The 27,980-nt window shown below is 40.6% G+C and overlaps 1 protein-coding gene across 2 annotated transcripts in view; it reads right to left on the bottom strand.

Moving 5' to 3' along the window:
* Positions 1–27,980, bottom strand: part of ZFYVE9 (zinc finger FYVE-type containing 9) — a 167,226-nt gene that overhangs the window by 81,484 nt on the left and 57,762 nt on the right. Inside the window, exons 5-7 of one of the 2 annotated variants that reach the window (XM_049774627.1) lie at positions 6,391–6,490; positions 3,017–3,193; positions 817–986 (exon numbers count right to left, since the gene is read on the bottom strand). In XM_049774627.1, coding sequence (XP_049630584.1) covers positions 817–986; positions 3,017–3,193; positions 6,391–6,490 — 447 coding nt within the window. The remainder of the gene's footprint in view (positions 1–816; positions 987–3,016; positions 3,194–6,390; positions 6,491–27,980) is intronic. The other variant, XM_049774628.1, reaches the window with a different exon arrangement.

Raw genomic sequence — 27,980 nt, forward strand, 5'->3', positions numbered from 1 at the left:
GAAATCCTCAGTTATGCTAATACTGCCTGGCCCACCCATTCTCAATGGGTGGACAACCACAGACCCAGGGCAAGCAAGGTTTGAAAATAAAATTCCTGGGGGCTGGAGCCATAACACAGAGGGGAAGGGATTTGTCTTGTATGCCACAGACCTGAGTTTGATCCCTCACATCCCATATGGTCCCCTGTGCCTGCCTAGAGTTAAGAGAAACCCATGAATACTGCCATGTGTGACCCAAAAAGCAAATAAACAAACAAACAAACAAATAAATAAATAAGAGCCTCAGGGCCAGAGTGATAGCACAGAGGGTAGGGTGTTTGCCTTGTTTGTGGCAGACCCAGGTTCTATCCCTGGCATCCCATATTGTCTCCTGAGCACCATGGGGTTGTGGCCCAAACACAGAAAAGAAAAGAGAAAGGAGGAAGGAAAGAAGGAAGGAAGGAAGGAAGGAAGGAAGGAAGGAAGGAAGGAAGGAAGGAAGGAAGGAAGGAAGGAAGGAAGGAAGGAAGGAAGGAAGGAAGGAAGGAAGGAAGGAAGGAAGGGAGAGAGGGAGGGAGGGAGGGAGGGAGGGAGGGAGGGAGGGAGGGAGGGAGGGAGGGAAAGAAAGAGCTCAAGCTCCCTAGAGAACAACTTCACCTGTACACACTTCTCTCCCCTCTCCTCTCCTCTCCTCTCCCCTCCCCTCCCCTCCCCCCTCTCTCATATATATATATATATATACATATATATATATATATACATATATACATATTTAACTTCCAAATGTAGCACAAGACAGAGTACAGCAGGTACTCACTTTCAGTTTTGTTTTCTTACCTCTGCAGGTAGAGGGTTGGTAGTTACTGGCTTGACTGGGTCATGTGACACAGCCAAGGTGCCTGCAGAGGAAGTTCCATTTGTTGTTAATTTGGCTGCATCAGCAACTTCTCCATTAGGCAAGATCCCATCAGCAAACCAAACTCGTCTTTGTTCTCTGGGCTGAGCCACTTGAAGAGTCAGAAAAATAAGAGAGGCATCAACGTGACAATGGTTGCGATTCTGACACCAAAGAAGAGATGGCCACCAATTCCAGATGTACAATGAAATCACCATTTTGCATCTTAAAATCACAAATATCAGAATTTAACTGTGCAGGGGGCTGGAGTGATAGCACAGCGGTAGGGCGTTTGCCTTGAACACAGCCGATCCAGGACAGACGGTGGTTCGAATCCCAGCCTCCCATATGGTCCCCCAAGCTTGCCAGGGCAATTTCTAAGCGCAGAGTCAGGAGTAACCCGAGCGCCGATGGGTGTGACCCCCCCCCAAAAAAAAGAATTTAACTGTGCAAAAAAGTGGTGATAAATTAAAATATGTATTTAAATACGCTTATCACTAAGATATAAAAACTTGGAACGCTTTCTAAAATATTAAGCAGTCATAATGTTATTTTATGTACAAGGCCAATGGTTTAATTACTGCCACCCTCCAAATATTAAAAATTTTTGTTTTGTTTTGTTTTGGGGCCAGCAGTGCTCAGGGGTTACTCCTGGCTCTAAGCTCAGAAATCGCTTCTGGCAGGCTCAGACCACACGGAATGCCAGGACTCGAACCACCATCCTGCCGTCTAAGGCAAACACCTTACCTCCATACTATTTCTCCAGCGCCCAAATATTAAGAATTTTTAAATACACTTATGATCATCCCATACACTCTTATTTCCATTTCACACTATGATCAAACTAAGGATGGTGTTTTAAAAGCCTGGGGTTTTATGGTTTGTTTTTTAACTAGCAGTAGACATCTATATCTCCTAAAAGTATGAGGTTTCTGCAGAAATTCAGTATTTGGAAAAGTGATAGGGTATTTTAAAAGGGAAAAAATACCCTCAAGGATGTTAAAGACTTTTAATTAGCAAAGGAAGAGTTAGCAGAAATTTTAAGACTTGGGAAGCAAACAGACCAGATCTTTGGCTAAAGTGTACCTGAAGAAGAAAAAGAATGATCTGGCAGCACAAAACTAGTTCGCTTTCTAAAAGGACAAGGGAACACCTGGAAACCTGAATCTGAAGAAATTTAAGGAAACCCTAAATCCAGTTCTCAAAAACCTTCAAACAAAGAGAAATTAGGGAACAAAAACAACAAATGAAGAGAATAAAGACTTTAAGAGAATAAAGACTAACTTAAAAATATGAGGACTATGATTAAGGGATGATCTGGATAGAAGAGAGAGGGGAAAAAGATCATGTCAAAAGAAGTCTTTGATCTTCAAAAGGAGAGGAGAGCTACTTAGCTAGGGGACAGGGCTATTACTAGACAAAAAGACAAAACTAATAAAAGAAGACTGATTTTAATTATCACAGGAGACTTCTTAACAAGATCATCTTAAGGAAACATAATTGTTACTTTTATTATTCATAATGCTCTGAACTTACAAAAAGTACCTTTCATCTGACAATATCATAACCATAAAAATATAACAATAAACCGAAAGTAAGCTAAGCCTGTAATTTCTACCAATCATAAGATATCATCTGAATAACAGTTCTGAATTTTATAAAGATCTATATACTTAACATAGTAATCTATCCTTATTTTTATGGGCAGGTTAAAATGAAAAGAAATCATGGCAATGTTTTTTTCAAAAGGAAGTTTTAGAATGAGCCAGTGAAGGGGAAGAACTTGCATTTTCATCAATTACTCATCCCCTACAAAGTACAATAAGATAAGCATGATGTTCAGGTTTTGCAAGTTGACTTCATTACTACCTTTCTTTTTGAGTTAAAACAGCATAAATCCTCCAATCTTAAGTTAAAAAGGGTACTGGTTCATTTTTAGAAGTGCCTCAAAAATTTCAAGCAACACAGTATTATTCTTAACTTTCCCAGAAATAGTCCTAATACATTTCTCACCTTGTTCTTCCACTTTAATATCCACCCCAAGGGACTTAGCTGCATCGTTTTAAAGACTTGTGCTGAAAGTCAGCACCTTTTTAGAGGAATTTGGTGAAGAAAAAGAGAGAATAGCACATGATCCCCTACCTTCTGCTCCAGGGTGCTTTAAAACTCCCACAGGTACCATCACAGTGGGAGGTGGAGAGCTCAGGGCTCCTGAAGCCTGAGCTTGCTGCAAGGGAGGGATAGTAGAACAGTATTCAGCAGGATTGTTAGGGTTAGGGCTCTGGCTTGAGGCACTCAGCATGTTCTCCCAGGCTTGAGCTAAAGCAAATACAGACACAATCAATGTGAATGGATTGCAAAATATGGACATCAGACCTCCACAATATTGGGTCAATATAATGCTATTCCTTCTCCCTAACACTCAGGTAGTCTTAAGGTAATCTTAAGTCTTTGTTTTTATTTATTTATTTTTGGTTTTGGGGGGGTGGTCACACAGAAGTGTTCAGGGTTTACTTCTAGCTCTGAAATCACGTCTGGAGGGGATTTGGGGGACCATATAGGGTGCCCCTGGGTCAGCTGTGTGCAAGGCAAGTGCCATACCAGCTGTCTCTTTCTCCAGCCCTGGAAACAGTCTTTTATTTGATATATAACACCATTTAATTAGGTAAACTATTTGGAAGCAGCAAGTAAGAATTACTTGATACTTCTGATAAAGACTGCCAGCAAACCAGTCTAAGTTAGTGACTGAATCCCTTTCTTGAAAGGAAACTGTACATTCCCTTTGGAGGGAGGGAGAAATTATCAATTTCTCAATGAGATCACATGTGAATATATGGAGGAAGGAAATATGCAATGCATTCCATAAAGTTTAATTAAAAATCAAAACAGAGGGGCCAGAGCAGCCACGCAAGCAAAAAAAAAATCAAAATAGAGATTAAGGGAGTATAACTTTTATATGCCATTTATATTTCATTTCTATATTATTGGGTTCTTTTTTTTTTTTTTTTTTTTTTTTTTGTTTTTTTGGGCCACACCCGGTAACGCTCAGGGGTTACTCCTGGCTATGTGCTCAGAAGTTGCTCCTGGCTTGGGGGACCATATGGAACACCGGGGGATCGAACCGCGGTCCGTCCGAAGCTAGCGCAGGCAAGGCAGGCACTTTACCTTTAGCGCCACCGCCCGGCCCTATTATTGGGTTCTTTTAAAGTTAAAATCTCATTTGAAAAATTCTGAAATCTACAACTCAAGAGAGCACATCTTAACATTTTTATGAATTCTGGTTTTTCATAATCATAATCCTGTGTAAAAATATTCAGCAAAAACCACTTCACATCTTTTGTGTGTCTCAAAAGCACTGGACCCATTCGAACATGAAAATGTCTCAATATTAAATAGGTGCCTTCAAAAAAAAATGAATGTCCACAAATATATTAAGATTCTGTATATGGGGCCAGAGAGATAGCATGGAGGTAGGGCATTTGCCTTGCATGCTGAAGGCTGTGGTTCGAATCCCAGCATCCCATATGATCCCCTGAGCCTGCCAGGAGCGATTTCTTAGCATAGAGCCAGGAGTAACCCCTGAGCGCTGCTGGGTATGACCCAAAATCCAAAAAAAAAAAAAAAAAAAAAAAGATTCTGTATAATGGATCATGTTACTAAGTAAATATGGACATCAACTATTCTCTTTAAATAAAGATGAAAGTTGGGCCAGAGAGATAGCACAGCAGTAGGGCATTTGCCTTGCAAGCAGCTGACCCAGGACCAATGGTGGTTCGAATCCCAGCATCCCATATGGTCCCCCGTGCCTGCCAGGAGCAATTTCTGAGCAGAGAGCCAGGTGTAACCCCTGAGCGCTGTCAGGTGTGGCCCAAAAACAAAACTAAATGGAATAAATAAATAAGATGAAAGTTGCTATATGAAAAGTCTAAAATGAAAAGTACCAAATTTTATCTTCTAGGTTCTGGTTATATCACATGTCCAGCAAGGGAAATCATCCATTTATAAGAATTTTTTTTAATCCACTCAGCATCTAAGAATGACCTATATAAGAATTTGAATATTCATTGCCTCCAAACTGCAGGACAAGGCTAGAAACAATACCTATGTTCCTTTTAAAGCACTGCAGGAAGAGGGAAGGAAGAGAAAGGAGAAAAGGAACAAAGGATAGGGAACACTGAAAAGCATCAAATTAAATATTCAGTAAAAGACTAGGCTAAGCCATGCAAGAGGGAAGACACTGGAAAACCAGGAAAAGTACACTATTTTAGGAGTTCCTCTTAGGGGCATCCCTGGCTTAATTAAAAAAAAAATAAAGTGCTCTGTATGAAGCCTCTGCCATTTTCTTTGTCTTTAGCTATGCCAAGTATTAAAAAGAAAAAAAGCAATAGGTTGGAAAACCTCATCAAATAAAAGAGGTATTGGGTGCTGTAATTAAGCAGCATGCTCTATCTGTGGAAATGTTTCTGAAAATGAAACAGGAATAAAACCCATCAACTGTGCAAGTGGGTAAAATAACCAACATCTAAAAGTGACCCTAAAAGTAAAGAGAATGACTTATACTTGATCAAAATGAGAAGAGTTTAGAAATGAGAGGGAACTGAGTGGATTACAGGAGATTAGAAATAGATCAGATTAACTTGCATGCAATAGGTTAATAAGCTAGCGAGCGACAGAAAGACATCACCAGGGCGACAGACAGACAGAGCAGAAAGAGCCTTGAGCAGGTAAGTTCCAGCCTCTGGTAACTGCCAGGCATGTTATCCTGGCACAGGCAGCAGTGCTGTCCAAGTTCAACATTTTGCATCTATTAGCAATTGTGCTGGCAACTGTAGAAAGATGCACTCAAAGGGAAAATACTATACCTGATCGATTTTATTTTGTAAGAATACTGTTTGTTTTTTAGTGAAAAATGTTCCACAAAAGATAAATACTGCACTGAATAAACTATACTAACCTTTAATTACTTCACAATATAATCATTACCATCCAAATTCATCATTCCTCTGACAAAATGTAAGTAGTATCCAAGAGATAACTGATAAAAATATAATTTTCTATTTAATACTATACTAGAATATTAATTTTTTAATAAGATAAAGGAAACAATGTGTTTTAAGAGCACACTCCTAAGTTTTTAATGCATTCCTTAGAAAATGCTTCCCTTGAAAGAAAACGTCAGCTTGATTTCAATATTTTATCATCTAAGGGTCAATAGCTTCTTACCCTGGTTATGTCAAGATACACATGTTATGTTAAGATAGACATAGCACCAGAACTGCATAGAAACTTGTTTTGTCCTCAACACTTACCTGATTTTAGCATTCATTCAATTAGGCAAGTAGTTTCAAATACCAATGTATTTTCAAAGCATGAAGATGTAGCTCAGTATTTTCATTTAAAGTTATAACATCTGAGCAACTTGTAAAAAGAAGGTGGGGAGGGGAGGGAAACAACAGCCTTTTCACAAAATTTTTTTGTTCTCAATAATTGTGACCTGGATCTGTTTTAATACTTACCATTCATGAGCACTGAATGGCAGATGACACATACTCGAGCTTCCTTTTTGTCCATATATAACAGTTTACATTTCAGGCTACAGCAGGCTGCACAAAAAACCTGCAGAGAAAAAGAACTTATTTAGGACTACAGTACAGAAGATATAAACCAGAACTGACTGATACTGACTAGTGGCACACTACTTAAAGAAGCTTCAAAGGAAAAGGCAGCTGAAAAGTTGGGCATAATGACAATGACAAAACTGTCAACAGGAAAGATAGTGAAAGGAGCAGGAATAAAAAACAAATAAATAAATAACCAAAACCCAGCTTATAGAGGAGGTGCGGGGCCGACAATCTGAGCTATTCACAATACTATGTAACATGGATATTTAAAGATGGCTGTGTATGTGTAAGCACCACAACCAAACAGGTGGGGGCACTGTGGCTAGTGCAAGTCTGGTATATACATGTGAGCACCATGAAGACTCCTATGAAACAGTTTAAACTTGTATGAGCACCATAACTGAGTGTGATCCCTGTTAAGTGCAAGCTCCACAACTAAAAAGGACTATGAGCCCTGGGGAGTACAAGAGCTATGACAAGATCACAAGCAAGAGTGTGAAAGCCCATGTGTCAAAGAACAGATAACAAGGGGAAAAAAATTAAAAACAGAATGGGCATTCTGGGCTTTCACATCTTTTTTTCTATTCATATGTATGGAATCATAATATCAGCTGTAGGGGCTGGTTTGCTGCAAAATCAAGGCAAGATCAATATAAAGAACTAAATTAAGCAAAGTATGCACAACCTATCCACAGATATTCAGAACAAGCCACCAAGACTGGCCATACAATTTGCCAACATAATTTTCTATATTCCAGGGCTGAATTCAAATGGCTCTGATTCTCCTTCCTTTTACACACCAGATAAAAAGACTCTCCTGAGCTCCCTGTTAAAAATTACTTTCTTGAAAACTCATTAGTCGCTGTAACAAAGGTTTTACACGGGGGAAAAAAACCTGTCCCTAGGAGGGTGAATTAAATTAATCTGGTTTTAATGGCCAAGCAATATACTCTATCTTATGAAGATAATGGGGGGGAGGCGCAAAAATAATAAACCAACAGATGAGGCCATATTAAAGACAAAATGAAAGGTGTAATTAATATATTTAGTTACCATGATCACCAATTAGTTTTCAGAGGTCTTCCACTTCAAAAAACCCTAGTTTGAATGCTTATATGACTTGCTCAAGCTCATGATAAACTATGAACACAAGGTATTTAACATGAATGTTTCATTTAAATTCGAATTTTTTTTGGGGGGGGCCACACCCGGCGGTGCTCAGGGGTTACTCCTGGCTGTCTGCTCAGAAATAGCTCCCAGGGGCCGGCGTGGTGGCGCTAGAGGTAAAGTGTCTGCCTTGCCAGCGCTAGCCTAGGATGGACCACGGTTTGATCCCCCGGCATCCCATATGGTCCCCCAAGCCAGGAGCGACTTCTGAGCGCATAGCCAGGAGTAACCCCTGAGCATTACTGGGTGTGGCCCAAAAACAAAAACAAACAAAAAAAAAAAGAAATAGCTCCTGGCAGGCACGGGGGACCATATGGGACACTGGGATTCGAGCCAACCACCTTTGGTCCTGGATCAGCTGTTTGCAAGGCAAACACCGCTGTGCTATCTCTCCGGGCCCTAAATCCAAATTTCTATAGAGAAATATTATATATTTATAAATCAGAATTAAATAAACATACAGTATTTGCCGGCATATAAGACGACCCCCTAATTTTGCAGTTAAAACATAGGTTTAGGCCTATATTCATTGTATCAGACAGAACGTTCCTGTGCTGCAATTGTATGTACCACAGTGAGCCAATCACAACAAGCAAAGGTTCAAAGGTTATACTGTTATAGACTTCCTCTCTGACTCTGGCCCATTTGAGCAGGCTTTTGACAGTGTAGATTTGGATCCAGAACATTGTCTAATTTCCATGCATCAAAAGCCTGCTTGGATTGGCTGAGTTAGAGAGGCGGTCCGAGCAGCCTTGCAGTGATTGGTGCAGGATCGAGTTGGAAAATTCGTTTTGTGGCAATATTCAGACAATTTTCGTTTAGCGGCATATTGAAACATTTTTCGGGATATACTCGGCGTATAAGACGACCCCCGATTTTTGGTTGACTTTTTTCTGTTTGTTTTGTTTGTGTTATACGCCAGAAAGTACAGTATGTAAAACTGATCAGTTGAACGCTAGTACGCTAGTACGTCAGATCAATCTTGTCTCTGTTCTGAGGCTGAAGAGATAGTTCAAGGGTTAAGGTACTTGCCTTGCATCCTATCAAACTGGTTTGACCCCCAGTACCCATGGCATAATCATAGCATGAGCATGGTATGATCACTCCTGAGCACAGAGGTAGGAATAGTTCCTTAGAACCTCTAGGTGTGACCAAACTTCCTACCCTTCAAAAAAAGTCTCTTCAGAACCACTATGTAATCCCCTAGCCTCATAAGCCAGCATTTTGTTTTAAGACTTAACTTTCTATTTTTCCTTGACCATGACTAGGAATCCAGCCAGGCTCTAAATCATGCTGGTTCTCTTTTAATCTTTCTTCTTTCATCACTAATGCTACCATCTGTAATATGTTAGGCACAAAAACTACAACAAAATCTACCAAAGTGGCAATACTGTCCCTCAAATTGGGGTGGGATGACACAGATGCAGCAATTTTAACCTAAGGTGGGGTGGGTGCCTTCCGTTTATGAGCCTTAGAGAAAGGTAGATAACCAGGAGGTTGCACAGTTGTTACTTTTTTCCTGAAAAACGGGCGATAGTAAAACTCTACTCCAGACAGGGTTTCTTAACCTTTTTTTTTTTTTTTTGGTTTTTGGGCCACACCCGTTTGACGCTCAGGGGTTACTCCTGGCTATGTGCTCAGAAATCGCCCCTGGCTTGGGGGGACCATATGGGACGCCGGGGGATCAAACCGCGGTCCTCGGGGATCGAACCGCGGTCCTTCCTTGGCTAGCGCTTGCAAGGCAGACACCTTACCTCCAGCGCCACCTACCCGGCCCCTTCTTAACCTTTTTCACTTGTGACCCCTTTTGCTTGAAAATTTTTAAGTGACCCCAGCTATATAAAACAGGTACCATATAAACTTTCCAGGGGTCCTCAAACTTTTTAAACAGGGGGCCAGTTCACTGTCCCTCAGACCATTGGAGGGTCTGACTATAGTAAAAACAAAACTTATGAACGAATTCTTACGCACACTGCATATATCTTATTTTGCAATGAAGAAACAAAACAGATACAAATACAATATGTAGCCCACGGGCCATAGTTTGAGGACCACTGAATTAAGTCATAAAGAAATGTATTTACAAAAGTATTTTTTAGGTGCCATGATTTAAGAAGTTAGGCTCTACAAAATGATCAATATTATCAATTACCTGTCCTACCTATATATATATATATATATATATATATATATATATATATATATATATATAAAGCAGGACTTTCTGAAAAGAAAATATCAACGTAGATACAAGAGAGAGAGAGAGAGAGAGAGAGAGAGTACAGGTTTAAGGTGTTTGCCTTACATGTAGCCAATCCCACTCAGTTCAAATCAAATCACATGGCAGCACATGATCCCCAAGCATCACCAGTTCACTCCTGAACCCCTGAGTATTGCTGAGGATGGCCCCAAACCCATATATATATATATATATATAATATAATATATATATATATTAGACACATATACATAATCACAATATTAAAATCCTTCAATAACTTTTCTACTCACTCCACAAATATTTGAGCTTTTTCCATGTTTTAGGAGCCAGGCTACCTACCCCACTAGTTTTGATAGAGAACAGATATAACCGCATTTGTGGACTCTACAGTCTGTGATCCTTATAATCTAAAAATCAAATAATTATATAAGTGAATGAAAATTACTAGTTTCAAAAGAAACTAATGGTAAAATAAGATCATGTAATCTAGGCTTTACCTAAATTGGTAAGGCTGGTAAAGGTAATATTTAAGAAATGATAGAGATCAGGGGGCTGGAGAGATAGCATGGAGGTAAGGCGTTTACCTTTCATGCAGAAGGTCATTGGTTCAAATCCCGGCGTCCCATATGGTCCCCTGTGACTGCCAGGAAAAATTTCTGAGCACGGAGCCAGGAAAAACTCCTGAGCATTGCCGGGTGTGACCCAAAAACCACAAAAAAAAAAAAAAAAGAAATGATAGAGATCAAATCTGAAGGATTGATAAGAGCTTTCTATGCCTATAAGGGTAACAAAGAGAACAATGACAATAAGCAGAAGAATAACATGTGGATCCTATTAGGGAAGAACCGTGGCTATAAAGGAACTTCAAAAATTAAAATGCCTAGAAGGTCTGAAATTTATGTATGGAGTAAGATGAGGTCAAACAACGTAGAATCTCTATAGACTATATAACTCATTTTGGCCTTCTTTGTTTTGGGAGTGGGGGACATCCATAATGCTTAGGATGTAATCCTTGCTCTGCGTTCAGGGACCATTCCTGGTGGGATACCAGGGATCAAACTCAGGTTAGTCAAATGCAAAGCCCTATTCAACATACTATTTCTCTGGTCCCTCATTGTAAGAGAGCAATGGGAAAGCACATGAATGTTTTATTAAAAGAGAAAGATGTGCTTAGATCTCCATAGCTACAGTGTAGGGATAAAATAGAGTGGTAAGAATATACCAATTTAGGGCCAGAACGATAGTGCAGCACTAGGGTATTTGCCTTGCATACAGATGACTGACCCAGGACGGACCTCAGTTTGATCCCCAGCATCCCATATGATCCCTACGCCTGCCAGGAATGATTTCTGAGTACAGAGCGAGGAGTAACCTCTAAGCAACACTGGGTGTGGCCCAAAAATAAACAACAAAAATAGTTTATCCAATAGTGGTGAAGAACAAAAGAACATAGGAACTTTCATATCTGTTTGGTGGTATAGTAGCAGGCTAATTTAAAAAGTCCTTAGATTCCCTTTGAGTCAATATAAGCAATTTTAAATGTTTATCATAAACAGAACATTTCATAACAACAAATCATAAAGAAATATACTTTATATCTACATGTGCAAATGGATTTAATGACTAATATGGAATAAAGCAATATAGTCAGTGATCAACTAAAAACACATATTATCAATTTCTTTCATGTGACTTCCTTTCCATTTCTAGCTGAATGTTCTAATAAGAAACTAATATTTCCACATAGAACTGCAATTTTAGGGGCCCAGGAATGACTCAATGGTACGATATCTGCCTTGTGAGCACTAAGCCATGACTTCAATACCAACCACCACCCAACATGCCAAATCACATCTGGGTGACTCCACCATTAAGGTCCCCCAGTATGCCACGTAGGTGCACAATATCTAATGTACTATAGCCAAGTATGTGCAAGTACTGAAACCATGTGTACAACCTATGGTGAGCAGTACAACAAAAGGTGGCAGCACCATAGTTGACTGTATGAACTCAGGGCACACCACAACCAAGTATGTAAAACAGCCTGTCTCGGTCAATGCAGAAGCAGTAGCAATAACAAAGGAAGGAGACTTTTATTTAGTTGTAATTTTATTATAAATTTGCCAATAAAATTATTATATCCTTGGAAGAACACTTCGAAACCTATTTTCAAACCAGACAAAAAGAAAGTATTTCATGGGCCCGGAGAGATAGCACAGCAGCGTTTGCCTTGCAAGCAGCCGATCCAGGACCAAAAGTGGTTGGTTCGAATCCCGGTGTCCCATATGGTCCCCCGTGCCTGCCAGGAGCTATTTCTGAACAGACAGCCAGGAGTAACTCCTGGGCAATGCCGGGTGTGACCCCCCAAAAAAAGAAAGTATTTCATGCATGCAAAATCATAAATACATTTAATTTTTAATTTAAAATACGGTCCAAAAATACTGTCAAGTTAGATAATGAAAGTAGGCTGGAAACAGGGTCTTTTTCTTATTTTGGGGAGTGAATATTTCAGTCGTATCAAGCTTTATACACCACACTTCTGGCTCTGGACCCAAGGGTCACACCTAGTAGTGTTCTAGGGAGCATATGTGGTATTGGGATTAAACTAGGGTTTACATTATGAAAGGCAAACACTTTAACACCCCTAATACCTCTCCAGCCATATCTCTCTCTCTCCCTCTCTCTCTCTCTTTCCCTCCCTCTCTCTCTCTCTCTCTCTCTCTCTCTCTCTCACACACACACACACACACACACACACACACACACACATATATATATATATATTTTGGGTCACACCTGGCAGTACTCCTAGCTCTGCACTCAGGAATGATTATTCCTGACTATGTTTGGGTCATACTCAGTGGTGCTCAGGGGCTACTCCCTGCCTAGGCACTCAGGGGACCATGTGGTGCAGGATCAAATCTGGGGTAAGAGCACTGGCCATTTTCCAACTCAGGATGATTATAATGAGGTGTGCCAAGTTTTATTTGCCAGTTGGTTTTGAATGAAATTAAATGCTAGAATGTGCTTGACATCCCAAATTACAGTGAAAATGATGATTTATAACAGATATGCTGTTTAATGATCTGGCTCACTGTACCATTTGTGGGCTAATATACCTCAAGTGCAGAGAATTATAATCAGCATGTGTGAGACCCTGAGACACCATATGAACTCCATGTACCAATAGGGTGGCCCTGTTGGGGTTCCTCACACCATCGGCCTTAGTCAGCCCAGAGTGTTTCAAAATAGCCTCTTCCCACAGAACAACTGGAAATGGGTTCTCTTAAAAAAAAAAAAAAGTAGCAAAATAAAATATCCCATATGTGAGTGGAACTTAATCTTTATTAAATAAATTTATGGGAATAATCTAAACTCTCTGGGCCTATTTTTCTCACATGGGAAGCAGAAATAGTAAGGCTTTTGAGGATTAAAAGCTAATATGTGTAGAACATTATGCAGAACAGGTGCTGAGTGAGTGGCGATGCCCTCATTTCCCTTTCCTTTCAAAACTTCCCACTCAGGGCTTTCCACATAACAAACCCTACTGCCAAATTCATGAGCAAGCTTTAGAAGCAAGTGCCAGTTTGTGCCTATTTATACCTCCTTACAGTGTGAACAACACTTATTCCTTTGCAATTCTTGAAAATTCAAATCGAGTGCTCACTTATGTCTTTCTGAATTAGAAAGTGGGAAAAAGATGTTCTAGGTCTTCAAAAAGTCTTGTAATTGTGACAAGAATAATTGCCCTGCAACAACAAAAACATGAGAGGAAAAAGCTCGTGAAGAACCAATATCCTGCTAGTCACTAATGGGGGCCTGAAGGTCACTCCTGGTGATGCCCAGATGGACAGTGGGTGACATGCAGGAATGTGATGCTACTTGGTTGGAAATATCTGGGGCTAAGCTATGTCCAAAGGTGGTGATGGGAGAGGAAAGCATGCAATATGGGGGACTGAACTCCAGGACTCCCACATATCAAGTACATGCTCTGCCATCCTAAGCTATCCTCCACCCCAACTTGTAAAAAAGAGTGATGAGTTTTTGTGTTTTTTTTTTTTTTTGTCTTTGTTTTTTTGTTTTTTTTTTTTGGGCCACACCCGTTTGACGCTCAGGGGTTACTACTGGCTATGTGCTCAGAAATCGCCCCTGGCTTGGGGGGACCATATGGGATGCCTGGGGATCGAACCGCGGTCCGTTCCTTGGCTAGCGCTTGTAAGGCAGACACCTTACCTCTAGCGCCACCTTCCCGGCCCCAAGAGTGATGAGTTTAGTTAGAGAAATAACTACATTTTGAACTGTCCTAATAATGAGAATGTATGAGGGAAATGGAGAGCCTGTTTAGAGTACAGGCGGGGATTGGGTGGGGAGGAGGGAGACTTGGGACATTGGTGATGGGAATGTTGCACTGGTGATGGGTGGTGTTCTTTACATGACTGAAACCCAAACACAATCATGTATGTAATCAAGGTGTTTAAATAAAAAAAAAAGTACTTTTTAATCCTCCATTATTAGAAAGCACCAAAAATCCATATACTAAGAATTAAAACAGTTCAATTAGATCTAACCTTGTCTATATCCAAACACCTGGTCCAATTTGACATTTATTAATGAAAAACAATACCAATTATCCAAGCTATTCTAAAAGTATATCAAAAGAAGCGTTACAAAGAATTTCTAATTTAACCTTTCCAAATAAGTGTGACTAAACAAAGGAAAAAACCCAATATCAAAACTGAAACGGGTCAGAGAGAGAGCATGGAGGTAAGGCGTTTGCCTTTCATGCAGAAGGTCGGTGGTTCGAATCCCAGCATCCCATATGGGCCCCCGAGCCTGCCAGGAGCAATTTCTGAGCATAAAGCCAGAACCCCTGAGTGCTGTCGGGTGTGACCCAAAAACAAAACAAAACAAACAAAAAAAAACTGAAAGAAAACATTTAACATATCATTTACTTGAATATATTGTGATTTTTCTCTATCCTGTTATTGCCTTATGAATAATATAGCTATAAAGGAAAGTTTTGTTTTTTATTTTTTATTTTATTGATTTATTTTGGGTTTTTGGGCCACACCCGTTTGACACTCAGAGGTTACTCCTGGATATGCGCTCAGAAATCGCCCCTGGTTTGGGGGGACCATATGAGACAGCGGGGGATCAAACCGCAGTCCGTCCTATGCTAGCACTTGCAAGGCAGACACCTTACCTCTAGCGCCACCTTCCCGGCCCCTTATTTTTTATTTTTAAAGGAAAGTTTTGTGTATGAGTTTAAAAGTGTTGATTTAGAAAGGCAAGCAAGCCAGAGAAGATAGCATAGGGGTAGGCTTTTGCCTTGTAAGCAGCCCACCCAGGACGGTCGGTGGTGAGCCAACCAGGAGCAATTTCTGAGTGTAGAGCCAGGAGTAACCTCTGAGCACCACTCAAAATAGAAATGCAAGCAAGTAGTTACTGAACCTAGTGGGGGTCCTGGGTCTCCTTTCCAGGCAACATCTGTAACACTAAAGAGCTATCCTGAGGAAGACTGGCAGCATGACTCACACAGATGCCAAAAATACTCAGGAAAACAGGTGTAATGCAATGATGTTTTGGTTTCTGTTGCTTAATTTCTGTTAACCTCTTAACCTCTGCTCCCAAAGGGAGCACCTTCTATTGCTCCATCCTCCCAAGGATAGGAAGGATCATTTACTGCTACAAGGCCTGATCAGTTAAAGTAATATTCCCCTGTCTAATTGATCTGATTTTTTTCTGATGTTGAAACTGCAGAACCAAACTGGTTAATTGCCTCATTAAGAGCTAAGGTAGCATGAGATTTCACTCCTTCTCATAGGTAGAGCCTACAGTCCTTTGCCAGTCTGAAGAAGTTACAGAAGATGGACCTTTGCTCACACTCCCCTTAAATGGCTTTTAAGGTGGTGAAATCTCTAATAAAAAAGTGAAACAGGGGGCCCGGAGAGATAGCACAGTTTGCCTTGCAAACAGCCGATCCAGGACCAAAGGTGATGGGTTAGAATCCCGGTGTCCCATATGGTGCCCCGTGCCTGCCAGGAGCTATTTCTGAGCAGACAGCCAGGAGTAACCCCTGAGCAATGCCGGGTGTGGCCCCAAAACAAAACAAAACAAAATTAAAAAGTGAAACAGGAAGGTCTGCAAGAAAGTTACCAGGGGAATAAGGGCAAGAAGGACCATGAGAACTCAACCAGCTAAGGCCATTGGTATCACTTGAAAATTACACTTGAAAATTACACTATGCCTATTTACCCCAGAGGTCAGGGCAAGTAGAAAGAATTAACTGGACACTAACATTTAAAGAGGATGGGTAGTGTAAGTAAGGAAAGAAGGAACAAAGATTATGGCTTCCCCTGGTAATGTTAAAGATAAAATAATTAGCATCAGATGTGGGAGGCATTTCTTGCTGACCCAATGCAGGAAAGACAACTGGATTCTAGGGCCCTATATTGTTCTCTCTACCCCAACAGATGTTTAAGCTGCAAGACTGCAGAAGACATAGGAACCTCTTTTCTCTTTGAATGGAGAGTCACAGCCTAAATGAGAAGGACTCCCTGCAGATCACCCTGGCTCAGCAGATAGTCCTGGTGCTCCTGGTGACTGGCAGTGACTGCATAGTAACTGTGGGATGATCAGTAGGAAAGAACACCATCTTACCCACATGTGGATGGGGGGGTCGTGATCAATCTGTCACCCCAGGGACCCCTCCCCTAAACTTTGACTTACAAGATTTATTTGGAATTTATCTCCTACTAATGAGGTATAAGTGATAAAAAAAAAAAGAAGTGGGTACCAACCTATGGGTTCAAGTCCTAAGATAAGGAAGTTGCCCTGAGAGCATTCTCTTTTTATGCTTGTCCAGAATAGTGTCCCCCAAAATGTAAGGGAGAGGAGCACTTTCTCTGCACGGAATAGAAATGTGTCAGGAAAGCCACCTGGCAACAGAGAGGGAGCCAGATCCTTAGGCTAAAGCTAGAGTTCTCAGGCAGAGTTTTGGGAGTGCTATTAACCAGAACTGTCTAGCCCAAATATCAGTAGAGTCTTTAATCAAATGTGTCCAGACTAACTTCCTAGTAGAGAAGCATCAGGTAAGGCAAATAAGAAGGGAGCCAGCATTTCACACTGCCTTAAGGTGCCAGAATAAGCCCCACCAAAAGCATGGAGTAGAAGTTCCTCAGGAGTTGCCAAGGACTATTGGTTACACATACGTCAAGAGCATTCTCTGGACTTCTTAACAGAAGTGGACTTGCAGAAAAGTAGAAGTTTGGACTTACAGTTCTTTAAAATAAGGTGGACTGTGTCTGGCTCAAAGGGAATAAATAGATCAGGGATCATCTGGGGGATGCTGCAGCAGGTGAAGGCCAGTTTGCAGCAGGACTGAAAAGATACCACCTCCTAATATTAACAGTATTTCACTCAATCACACTGAGTAACTGCCATGGCTAGGTCACTGTTTATTCTTTGTGTGTGTGTTACTGTTTATTCTTTGTGTGTGTGTGTGTGTGTGTGTGTGTGTATGTGTGTGGTGTTCTCAATAGGTCTTTGTGTAATTAATTTCTTCACCCACTTGATTCAGGCATGCATTAGTGCAGTTAAGATGCTTGTGCTAAGGGCCCTGTATGTATCCATAAGCAGGGACAGGAACCAGGAACCTCAAGGAGAGTCAAGGATTTGACTCAGGTCCATAAAAAGAGGAGGAACTGTGGGGTCTGAACAAGAAGAAATGTCATTCTGGAAAGGCCACATGTCAGGCTTCTCTTAAGTTCTGAATAAGGAGAGATGCCATTTTGTAAGGACCACATGTTAGGATTTCTCAAGCCTATTAATACCACCTCAAGCTATCTGGCCATACAGGTAGCCATTCTGGAAAGGACACAAGGGGGTAGTAGGAAGGTCTCCTGCAAGAGACAACAACCCTGACCAGTAATTTTGGATCTGTTGGTAGACTGATTAAAAGTTTTATTCAACATTAAAAAAAAAAAACAAAGAAAGGCAAGCAAGTAATCTCTCTATTTTTATAGTCATATCTGGACACTTTCATTTTTTTTGTTTGTTTTTTGGGTCACATGTGGCAGCGCTCAGGGATTACTCCTGGCTCTATGCTCAGAAATCACTCCTGGCAGGCTTGGGGACCATATGGGATGCCAGGATTCAAACCACATTCCTTCTGTATGCAAGGTAAACACCCTACCTCCATGCTATCTCTCCAGCCCCATGGACACTTCATTTTTGTTTTATTTGGGGGCCACATCCAGAGGTTCTTAAGGGTTACTCCGGGCTCTGTACTAAGGAATTACTCCTGGCAGTGTTTAGGAGACCATATGGGATGCCAGGAATCAAACCCAGGTCAGACACGTGCAAGGCAAGTGCCTTCTCCAGTATACTATTTCACCATCCCCTGGAAACTTCAGTTTTTAAAATGTAACTTAAGTTTTATTTAGAAAAATTTGCTTAGAGAAATGTGAGGAAGAAGGACAAGAGGGAGATGTGTGAGAACAGACTTCTCTCAAGGAGAAACAACAGAGAGGACATATCTCAGGCATGGATATGAGCCAGTTTCCAGGGTGGAAAACGTGTCTCGACACTTCCTGTTAAGTTTTTATTATAGAACTTTTCAATAACATAAAACTTCACAGGGTCAAGTAGATAGCTCAAAGAGAAGGAATGTATGATATATATATATATATATATATATATATATATATATATATATATATGTGTGTGTGTGTGTATATATATATCCCTGAGTCCAATTGCTGGCACTGTAAGACCATCCCACCAGCACCTCTGGGAAAGCCCATTGAAAAGAAACACATTCAAGTGGACATTTCTGGAGCTGGAAGGAGGATCCTTGCCTTCTCCATGGCCAGCCCTTGTGGTCCCCCTGAACCCTGAATTCAATATCCAGCATCACATATGGCCTCCTGAACTCTAACAAAGTAATCTCTTCGAGGTGTCTATCAAAACACAAACAAAAAAATCAAGTAGGTATTTCAGCATAACAAACTTGCAAATACTACTACCCTGGTGAAACAATCATCAAAGGCAATTCACCCCTACTTTTCCTTCATTTAATCATTTAAAAATAAATCTCAATAGCACAGTGGTTTTCACTATTGCTAATGGAGAGATTCTGGTGTATATCACTTTATCCCCTTTTAGCACCCAGTTCTTATCCAGGGTGATCTGTCCCAACTACCATTGTCATAGTAGACCTTTCTCTAGTCTAACTGCATTCACACTCTTTGTGGTAAGCTTCCTACTACAGACTGGTCCTTCTGATCCTCCTCTCTTTTATATCTGGATATTATTATCATACTGTCTTTTTCCTTTTTTTTTTTTTTTGTTGTTGTTGTTGGTTTTTTTGGCCACACCTGGTAGTGCTCATGGGTTACTCCTGGCTCTGCACTCAGAAATCACTACTGGCAGGCTCAGAGGATGATATGGGATGCCAGGAATTGAATCCAGGTCTGTCCTGGTTTGACTGTGTGCAAGGAAAAAGCCCATCACTGTGCTATCACTCCAGCCCTTTTATTTTTTCTTATATCCTACAAATGAGTAAGATTATTTATAAAAATTTTCTTGCTTCTACAATTCAAACTACTTGTGTTGCAAAGATAGTGTGACAAGTTCATACTGACATCATGGGGAAACACTGACCTTATCCCATGAATCAGAAATGGACTAGGACAATTTGGCTAAATATGTTACCAAATCTCATATAGCTAACAACATTTAATCCCCCAAGAAGTTTCTGCCTTTCCATTCAATGGTAAGTCTCCTCAAAACCTTTATCATCTAGAATTTCATCCTTCTCAATATTTCTGTACTCTATATGAAGTATGAACCAAACATGTAATTTCTTCATTTTCAACTGCTAAATCCAAACAACCATCACTGTCTGTCCCCACCTCTCTTCCTTGAGGAAGAGCAAATCTTCAACATATGCACAGACACCATCCCAATCCCATTCCCAACCCCTCCTAACCACCTCTCAAAGACTTTTCTCCTACTCTTGGACACTCACATATGCACACCTCTCACACCTAAAAAGTGTAGTATTTCCCATCACGCACCTTGAAGAAAAAATTGTTCAGAGGTCAGAGCAATAGCACAGCAGGTTCAGCATTTGTCTTGCTCATGGCCAACCTGGGTTTAATCCCCGGCATCCCATATGGTCCCCTGAGCCTGCCAGGAGTGATTTCTGAGCACAGAGCCTGGGGTAATCTTTGAACAATACTGGGTGTGGCCCAGCACCCCCAAAATGTGTTCATTACTATCATCTCCATATACATATGTTTATTGTTGTTCTCCTTTGTGGCATTAAAAACTGGCTTCTTCATATTCCATTTCACCCACTACTTCTTTGACTCTGGCTTCTGTATCCACTGCTTCATCTATCTATTTTAATCAATCACCTGGCTATAGCAAACTCTCTCAGTCCCTTTCCTGGATCTTTCTGACCTCTCATTTGCCATTTTATAAATATATGCCCATGCCTTGACAAACTACATTCTTTTTTGGGGGGGACCACATGGGATGCGGGGATTCAAACTACAAACCTTCTGCATGAAAGGCAAATGCCTTGCCTCCATGCTATCTCTCCAGCCCTGACAAACTACATTCTTCTTTGGACTTCTAAACCATTTTCTTGGTTTTCTGCATACCTCTCTGGACACTCCTATGTTTGATCCATGACTCAACCCTGGGCTCCTTCTCTTCTGATTATACAAGCATCTTTACAAGTTAATCCATTCCCACAGTTTGCCAGTGTACTCTTTATGTAACCCTGCAAAAGCCTATATGATCCTATCTCCAGACTTCTCTGGGAATTCTTTCTTTTTTTTTTTGGGGGGGGGGGGAGATTTGGGCTTACCCGGTGATGCTCAGGAGTTACTCCTGGCAGGCTCAGGGAACCATATGGCATGCCGGGAATCAAACCTGGTCCATCCCGGTTGGCCATGTAAAAGTCAAATGTCCTACCACTGTGCTATCGCTCCGGCCCTGGGAATTCTTTTTTATATGACCCTCCCATTCTTCACTATACTCTAATACTGATTTCCTTTCAGTTTTGTGAACAGGTGCTTCATACCTTTGTGGCTTTTATTAATAGTATCCTCTATTTTTGAAGCATTTTTCTTTCTGTTTTTATTTTTCTTTTAGTTTATTTATTTGCTTCTGCATTTAGACCATGGTTGAGAGCTGTTCCTAACTTGGTACTCTGGGTTCACTCTCAATAGTGCTCAGAGGACCACAGGTACCAATGTTCAAACCCAAGGACTCAAACATGCAAATCAAGTGTCTTAATACTAATCTACATAAGCTCATTAATTCCAATTAAGGACATAGTTATCTTTTAATTCCTAATAAAAGGATCAAAGTTTAAATTAACCACTTTTGGGGCCCACACCTAGTGGCAAATGAGTTACTTCTAGCTCTGCACTCAGAAATTATTCCTGACAGGCTTGGGGGACTATATGAGATGCCAAGGATAGAACCCGGTAGGTCAGTCACATGCAAGGCAAACCATCCTACCCGCTGTGCTATTGCTCTGGTCCAAACTCATGAATTTAAAATAAGTGCAAGATGTCAATAATGGAGAAAATTGTGTGTGTGTGTGTGTGTGTGTGTGTGTGTGTGTGTTGTGTAAAGGGAGACAGAGTATGTAATTTTGGCTCAGTTTTCTGCCCTAAAAATGGCTTATTGATTTTTTAAGTGAATATGTCTGGGAGCTAAATTATGGTTATGTAAGTATAGAGCACAGGTTATCATCTTTCAAAACATAAATAAGGTATCAGGCCTTTTATCTTATCTCAAGTACATTTCTCAATTTTAAATTTGAACACATTATTTTTGATATTTTAATTCTTCAAGGCATTTTCATTTCAATTAAAATAGTTTGACACAAATATCAAAATATGTCTTTATGGATAAAATTTTCTGATTTTTATTGCAGAATACTAATTCAAAATAAAAGCAAAATTAGTTAGATAAGAGAGATAGTAAAGTAAAAGAGATGAATAAGAGAGATAGTAAAGTATTTGCCTTTTAATCACCAGATTTAGGTTCAATACTGGCACCACTTCAGGCACCAGAAGTTCTCCCTGAGTGCAGAGCAAGCTGAGCACTACTGAGCACTACTGTTGAGCACTAGTGTTGAGCAAGCTGAGCACAATATTGGATATGATCCCCCCCCCAAAAAAAAAGCACAAAACAAACTATAATAAAGGCAGAGTTAGAAACTGGCTGAAGGTTGCTATTTTACACTTATAAATTAAGTCAATATAAACAATATGATCATAAAACAAATTATTACTTTTCTAAATGCTCAAGATTTAAGTATCTTCAATTTCAGTATCTGAAGGGAGAACCATTCTATGATTACATTAAAAGTGAATGTGGATCATTTTTCAATAAGCTGCTGTGACATATATATCATTGAGTATTTTTAAAACTGTACATGATGAAGATCATGTGTCTAGAGGGAGCTTGAAGAAATTAGTAATGGAAAATGAATAAAAAAGAAACTGTAAAATAAAACCTTCAGTACAGCCTACTTAACTGACACTCGATTCTGAGATAGTTTCCAGAAAACACACTTTCTGCCTGAGTACATTTCAAAATGTTTAATGGCAAACTCTTCCCACATAGTGACCTCAGCTAATCAGTAAGTTTCAGAATCATTTTATAGAGCTCAATTTGCCAGCTCTAGCTGGAAGAAATCTTTCAGTTTATTTCTCTAATTGTGTTTTTTTGCGGGGCTATATCCAGCAGTGATCAGGAGCTACTTCAGGCTGGGTATGCTGGTAATTTCTCCCAGCTCAGGATGGCTGGAATCAACTCCAGGCTGAGAATATGCAAAGCTTTGCAAGATGGACCAGAGAGATAGTACAGCAGGTCAAGTGCTGATAAGGTTCCATTCATGGTACTATTATGAGTCCTACCTGAAGTAATCCCTGAGCACATAGTTAGGAGTAAGCCTTTAGCACAGCTGGGAGTACCCCCAACCTCCCACACATCACCATATCCTCAACACCCCCCTGAAACTCACAACCTCCAAGAAAAGGTTTTGCCTATTGAGCTATCTCTGGTTTGATTTTGGTTTAATTTGGTTTGGTTTGGGGGGGATAGTTTGGGTCACACCCAGAAGCCAGAAGAGTTGCTCCTGGCAGGCTCGGAAACCATGAGAAGCCGGGATTCGAACCGGGGTCCATCCTGTGTTGGCCATGTACAAGTCAAATGCCTCACCGCTGTGCTATCACTCTGGCTCCAGGTTTGGTTTTAAGTTTTTTGGACTACACCTGGCAAAGCTCAGGGATTACTCCTGGTTCTGTTCTCTGGAATTACTTTTGGAGAGCTTGGAAGACCATCTGGAATGCCAGGGTTCAAACCTGAGCAGGCAACTTGAAAGGCAATGTACACACTGTACCCGTTGTACTACAGGGACCCCTACAAGATGGTTCATATATATACCTTTACAGAGACAGAAGAGAAAATACGGTCAGAACTCATCAGACCCAGTCCAGAGCTCTTTTCCAAATGCCTGCCTGTTTAAACCAATAATGCAGTAAATGCAGTAAAAATCCATCTGCTTAAAATAACAATTTTCTTTGTTTTGGGGGTCAGACCTGGCAGTACTCAGAGATTACTCCTACACTCAAGAAATCGCTCCTGGCAGGCTCGGGGGACCATATGGGATGCTAGGATTCAAACCACCGTCCTTCTGCATGCCTTATCTCCATGCTATCACTCCGGCCCCTCTATTGCTAATTCTATAACTTTGTTCTAATGAAACCCTTTTAATCTCATCTAGCTTAGAACTTTGTTTCATAAAGTATATCCTCCCTCCAAATAATCACTTTCTGTCTCATGACTTTGATTGCTTCTCTTACAATCTCAAAACAAAAAATTAATACTGTAGTATGTATATACATACTGCGAGAAACAATAGCAATAAATGAAAGAATACTAATAGGGTAAAGTTGGCTCATAAGTTGTATGGCCCTGGGCATATTCCTTGAATCTCCGATTCTTGATCTGTCCAACAGGAAAAGTTAACAAGTGTTGTAGAGGGCCAAAGAGATAGTACAGCAGTAGGGTGTTTGCCTTGTACACAGCCAACCTGGGTTGGAGGGTTTGATTCCCAGCATCCCATATAGTCCCCCGTGCCTGCCAGGGCGATTCCTGAGTGCAGAGACAGGAGTAACCCCTGAGCACTGCTAGATGTGCCCCCCCACCCCCCAAAAAATGAAAAAACTAACTTGGGAGTTGGAGAGACAGCACAGCAATAGGGCATTTGCCTTGTACACAGCCGGTCCTGGGTGGATGGTGGTTCAAATCCCGGCATCCCATATGGTCCCCTGAGCCTGCCAGGAGTGACTTCTGAACACAGAGCCAGGAGTAACCGTGAGCACTACTAGGTGTGACCCAAAATCAAAAAATAAATAGGCAAAAGAATAATCTTTACAATAAAGAACTTTGAAAATGATGAACTGGGCCCGGAGAGATAGCACAGCGGCATTTGCCTTGCAAGCAGCCGATTCAGGACCAAAGGTGGTTGGTTCGAATCCCAGTGTCCCATATGGTCCCCCGTGCCTGCCAGGAGCCATTTCTAAGCAGATAGCCAAGAGTAACCCCTGAGCACTGCCGGCTGTGGCCCAGAAACAAACAAACAAAAAATGATGAACTGTATGTTAAATAAGTTTAATAAATATTATGTTCAAGGAGGAAAAAGGTAAAATTTTCTGCTTGCTCACCAAGCCCAGGTTCTTCCTTGTATCTCACTTGTCTCTTTATCTCTGCATGCTTACTTGTTCTTTTAAGCTTGTTTGTATTCATACTCTCAATCTTTTTTGAGAGGTGGTAGTTGTGTTTGGGGGGCCACACCCTGCAGTGCTCTGGGTTTACTGCTGGCTCTTCATTCAGGGTGAACTTGGGAGAACCATTTGTAGTACTGAGGATCGAATCTGGGTCAGTCATATGGAAGGCAAGTGCCATGACCATTGTACTATCACTGTGGTCCCCTTATGTTCTCTCTGGAACACATATTACTTTCCTCTCCCCTGCTCATATCTTTTTAAGTAAATTTTGTTTAATAAAACTTATCTTGCTCAGGAGGCAAATAGGGTGGGAGGGCACTGGTGGAAGGAAGTAGACAGTGGTAAAGAGATTAATGTTGGAACACTTTATTGCCTGAAAGAAACCCAATCATAAATAATTTTGTGGACCAGAGAGATAGCATAGCAGTGGGGCATTTGCCTTGCAAACAGCGGACCCAGGACCAATAGTGTTTTGAATCCCAGCATCCCATATGGTCCCCCAAGCCTGCCAGGAGCGATTTCTGAGCACAGCCGGGTATGGCCCAAAATCAAAAACAAAAAAAATTTGTAATTTCATGGTGGGTGACTAAATTAAAAACAAAAAAATATATCTTGCTTTATGAAAAATTGTAATATTTTCAAAATGTAATAATATAGTTAAACAAAACACCAAAAATTTCTGAGGCCACTGACCATATGCTGCCAACTACTAAATATTTAGAAATTAGGGGCCAGAGCAATAGCACAGCTGTAGGGCATTTATATTGCACGTGGCCGATCCAGGATGGAGCCAGGTTTGATCCCCAGCATCCCATATGGTCCCCCAAACCTGCTTGGAGTGATTTCTGAGCATAGACCCAGGAGTAACCCCCTGAGCACTGCTGGGTGTGGCCCAAAAACCAAATAAATAAATAAATAAACAAGCAAACATTTAGAAATTAGGCATATTAGCTTCTTTGAATTTTAATATTGCCCAGTGATAGCATCAGCTTTTATTCAGATCCTTACTTGCTGCTTTCGTTTCAGGGCTTTACAAGAGTAGACCTTGTAATGTCAGGCTAGGAACCATTCTTCCCCTTTGTCTATCATCAGAATCCCATTTTAGCTTTGGCCTGGGATGAATCATGATTGATCTTAGCCAACCCTTTGACAATAAATTGATCTAAAGCGAGACTTGTGATGAGTTGACCAATATACTAAAGAAAAGTATTAGGGGACTCTTTCATCCCTGATAAAAGAAAAGGAATAAAGTGGCCAGAGTGGTGGTGCAAGCAGTAGGGTGTTTGCCTTACATGCACTAACCTAGGACGGACGGCGGTTTGATCCCGACATTCCCATATGGTCCCCCAAGCCAGGAGTGATTTCTGAGCATATAGACAGGAGTGACCCCTAGGCATCACTCAGTGTGGCCCCAAAACAACAAAAAATAAATAAAAAAGAAGAAAAAAAATGAATAAATAGTGGCTCTTGTGACCTACTGCTTGTGCCCCCTTTCCTCCACATGCCCACAGCACAGTTTCTTTGTGTCTGGAAGCTAATAGTCTAAATCTGAGGCTCAGAATTGAACCACTACCATGATACCCAGAGGGGAAGACTGAGGACCTGCAGGGGTCCTGATTATGCTCCAGATGTAACCAACTATTCTCCAAACTTATCACTTGGTGAAATACATTCTATTTTTGTCTTATTCACAGACTCTATGATTCTCTATTCCTTAAATAGAGATGAAAGTATCCTGGGGCTGGAGAGATAGCATGGAGAAAGACAGTGGTTCGAATCCTGGCATCCCATATGGTCCCCCGAGCCTGCCAGAAGCTTTTTCTGAGTGTAGAGCCAGGAGTAACCCCTGAGCGTTGCCGGGTGTGACCCAAAAACAAAACAAAACAAAACAAAAAAGATGAAAGTATCCTAATACAGACTAGCCAAGAGGGGAAGGAGAGATTAGTCACAGAGTACTTATTACTATATTGGTAATCTCACAAAATCTTAACAGCACAACGAAAACTATTAATCTTTTTTTTTTAGTTTGATATTTATAAATTGGAAAACAAAGGCTGAATAAAGTTCTACAGTTAATATTAAGAAAACAGAGGTTTCAATTTAGGTCTGATGGTAAACCCTGCATTTTTCTCAAAAATACGAAATCTGCTCAAACTAGAGACCAATGATAATATACAGGTGGTAGGACACACAACCAGCAAAAGCAAGTCTATGAGTTCAATTCCCAGTACCCCATGGTGTGGCCCTTGGCACTTCCTCTTCCAAAATCGCTGGGTGTGGCCCGTATACTAAAAAAATTATGGGCCAAAGAGATAGCACAGTGGGAAAGGCATTTGCCTTGCATGTGGTTGACCTTGGTTCAATCCCTGGCTCTCCATCCCTGAGCACACATGGTGGTGCATGACCCCTAAACAAAACAAATCACCTTTCTTCCTTTACAGCTTTTATTACAAAAACTAGTAAGTTGATGTGTAACTAACAGAATTATAAAAGAATGAGAAGATTACTTATTCTCTATTTCTTACTCTTCAATTGGGAGAGCTAAGAACCATCATTTATTCTTACAACCTTATAATCTAAGGTCTTTGTGTGTAAGCTTCAAGGTTGTATGATAAGCATGCTAAATTACTGTACTGTTCTTTTAACTCTATTTTGTATAAAGGGTAAAGAAAATATATGCATATTATATATTTAAGGAATTCCAAAATATCTAATACAAAGACAAAAAAACTGGGGTGAATACATAGAATAGTTAAGTTAAAGCCAATGAAAAATAATCCTTAAACAAAAAAAGAATAACTTCCTTATTTCAGACTATTACATTAACCAAATATCTTTCAATAAAGAAGCCACAAAGTTATCACTTCCTCAAATTTCAACTTTTAAATCTTGGCAACAAAATAATCATATAAACACTATGATTCAGCAAGATGGTTTTATGTTTAGAAATTTTCTTTTCTTTTTCCATTTTTGGGCCACACCTGGCGGCGCTCAGAAATCGTTCCTGGCAGGCTCAGGGGACCATATGGGATGCTGGGAATCAAACCCAGATTGGCCCCAAGTTGACGGAGTGCAAGACAAACACCCTACCCGCTGAGCTATCGCTCCAGTCCTAGATTTAGAAATTTTCTAGATGTGGGTTTTTTTTTTTTTTGTTTGTTTGTTTTTTTGCTTTTTGGTCTTGTTTTGGGTCACACCTGGCGATGCTCAGGGGTTACTCCTGACTTTGCACTCAGAAATAGCTCCAGGCAGGCTCGAGGGACCACATGAAATGC

This window comes from Suncus etruscus, chromosome 6, assembly GCF_024139225.1.
Source record: "Suncus etruscus isolate mSunEtr1 chromosome 6, mSunEtr1.pri.cur, whole genome shotgun sequence".
Taxonomy (NCBI): domain Eukaryota; kingdom Metazoa; phylum Chordata; class Mammalia; order Eulipotyphla; family Soricidae; genus Suncus; species Suncus etruscus.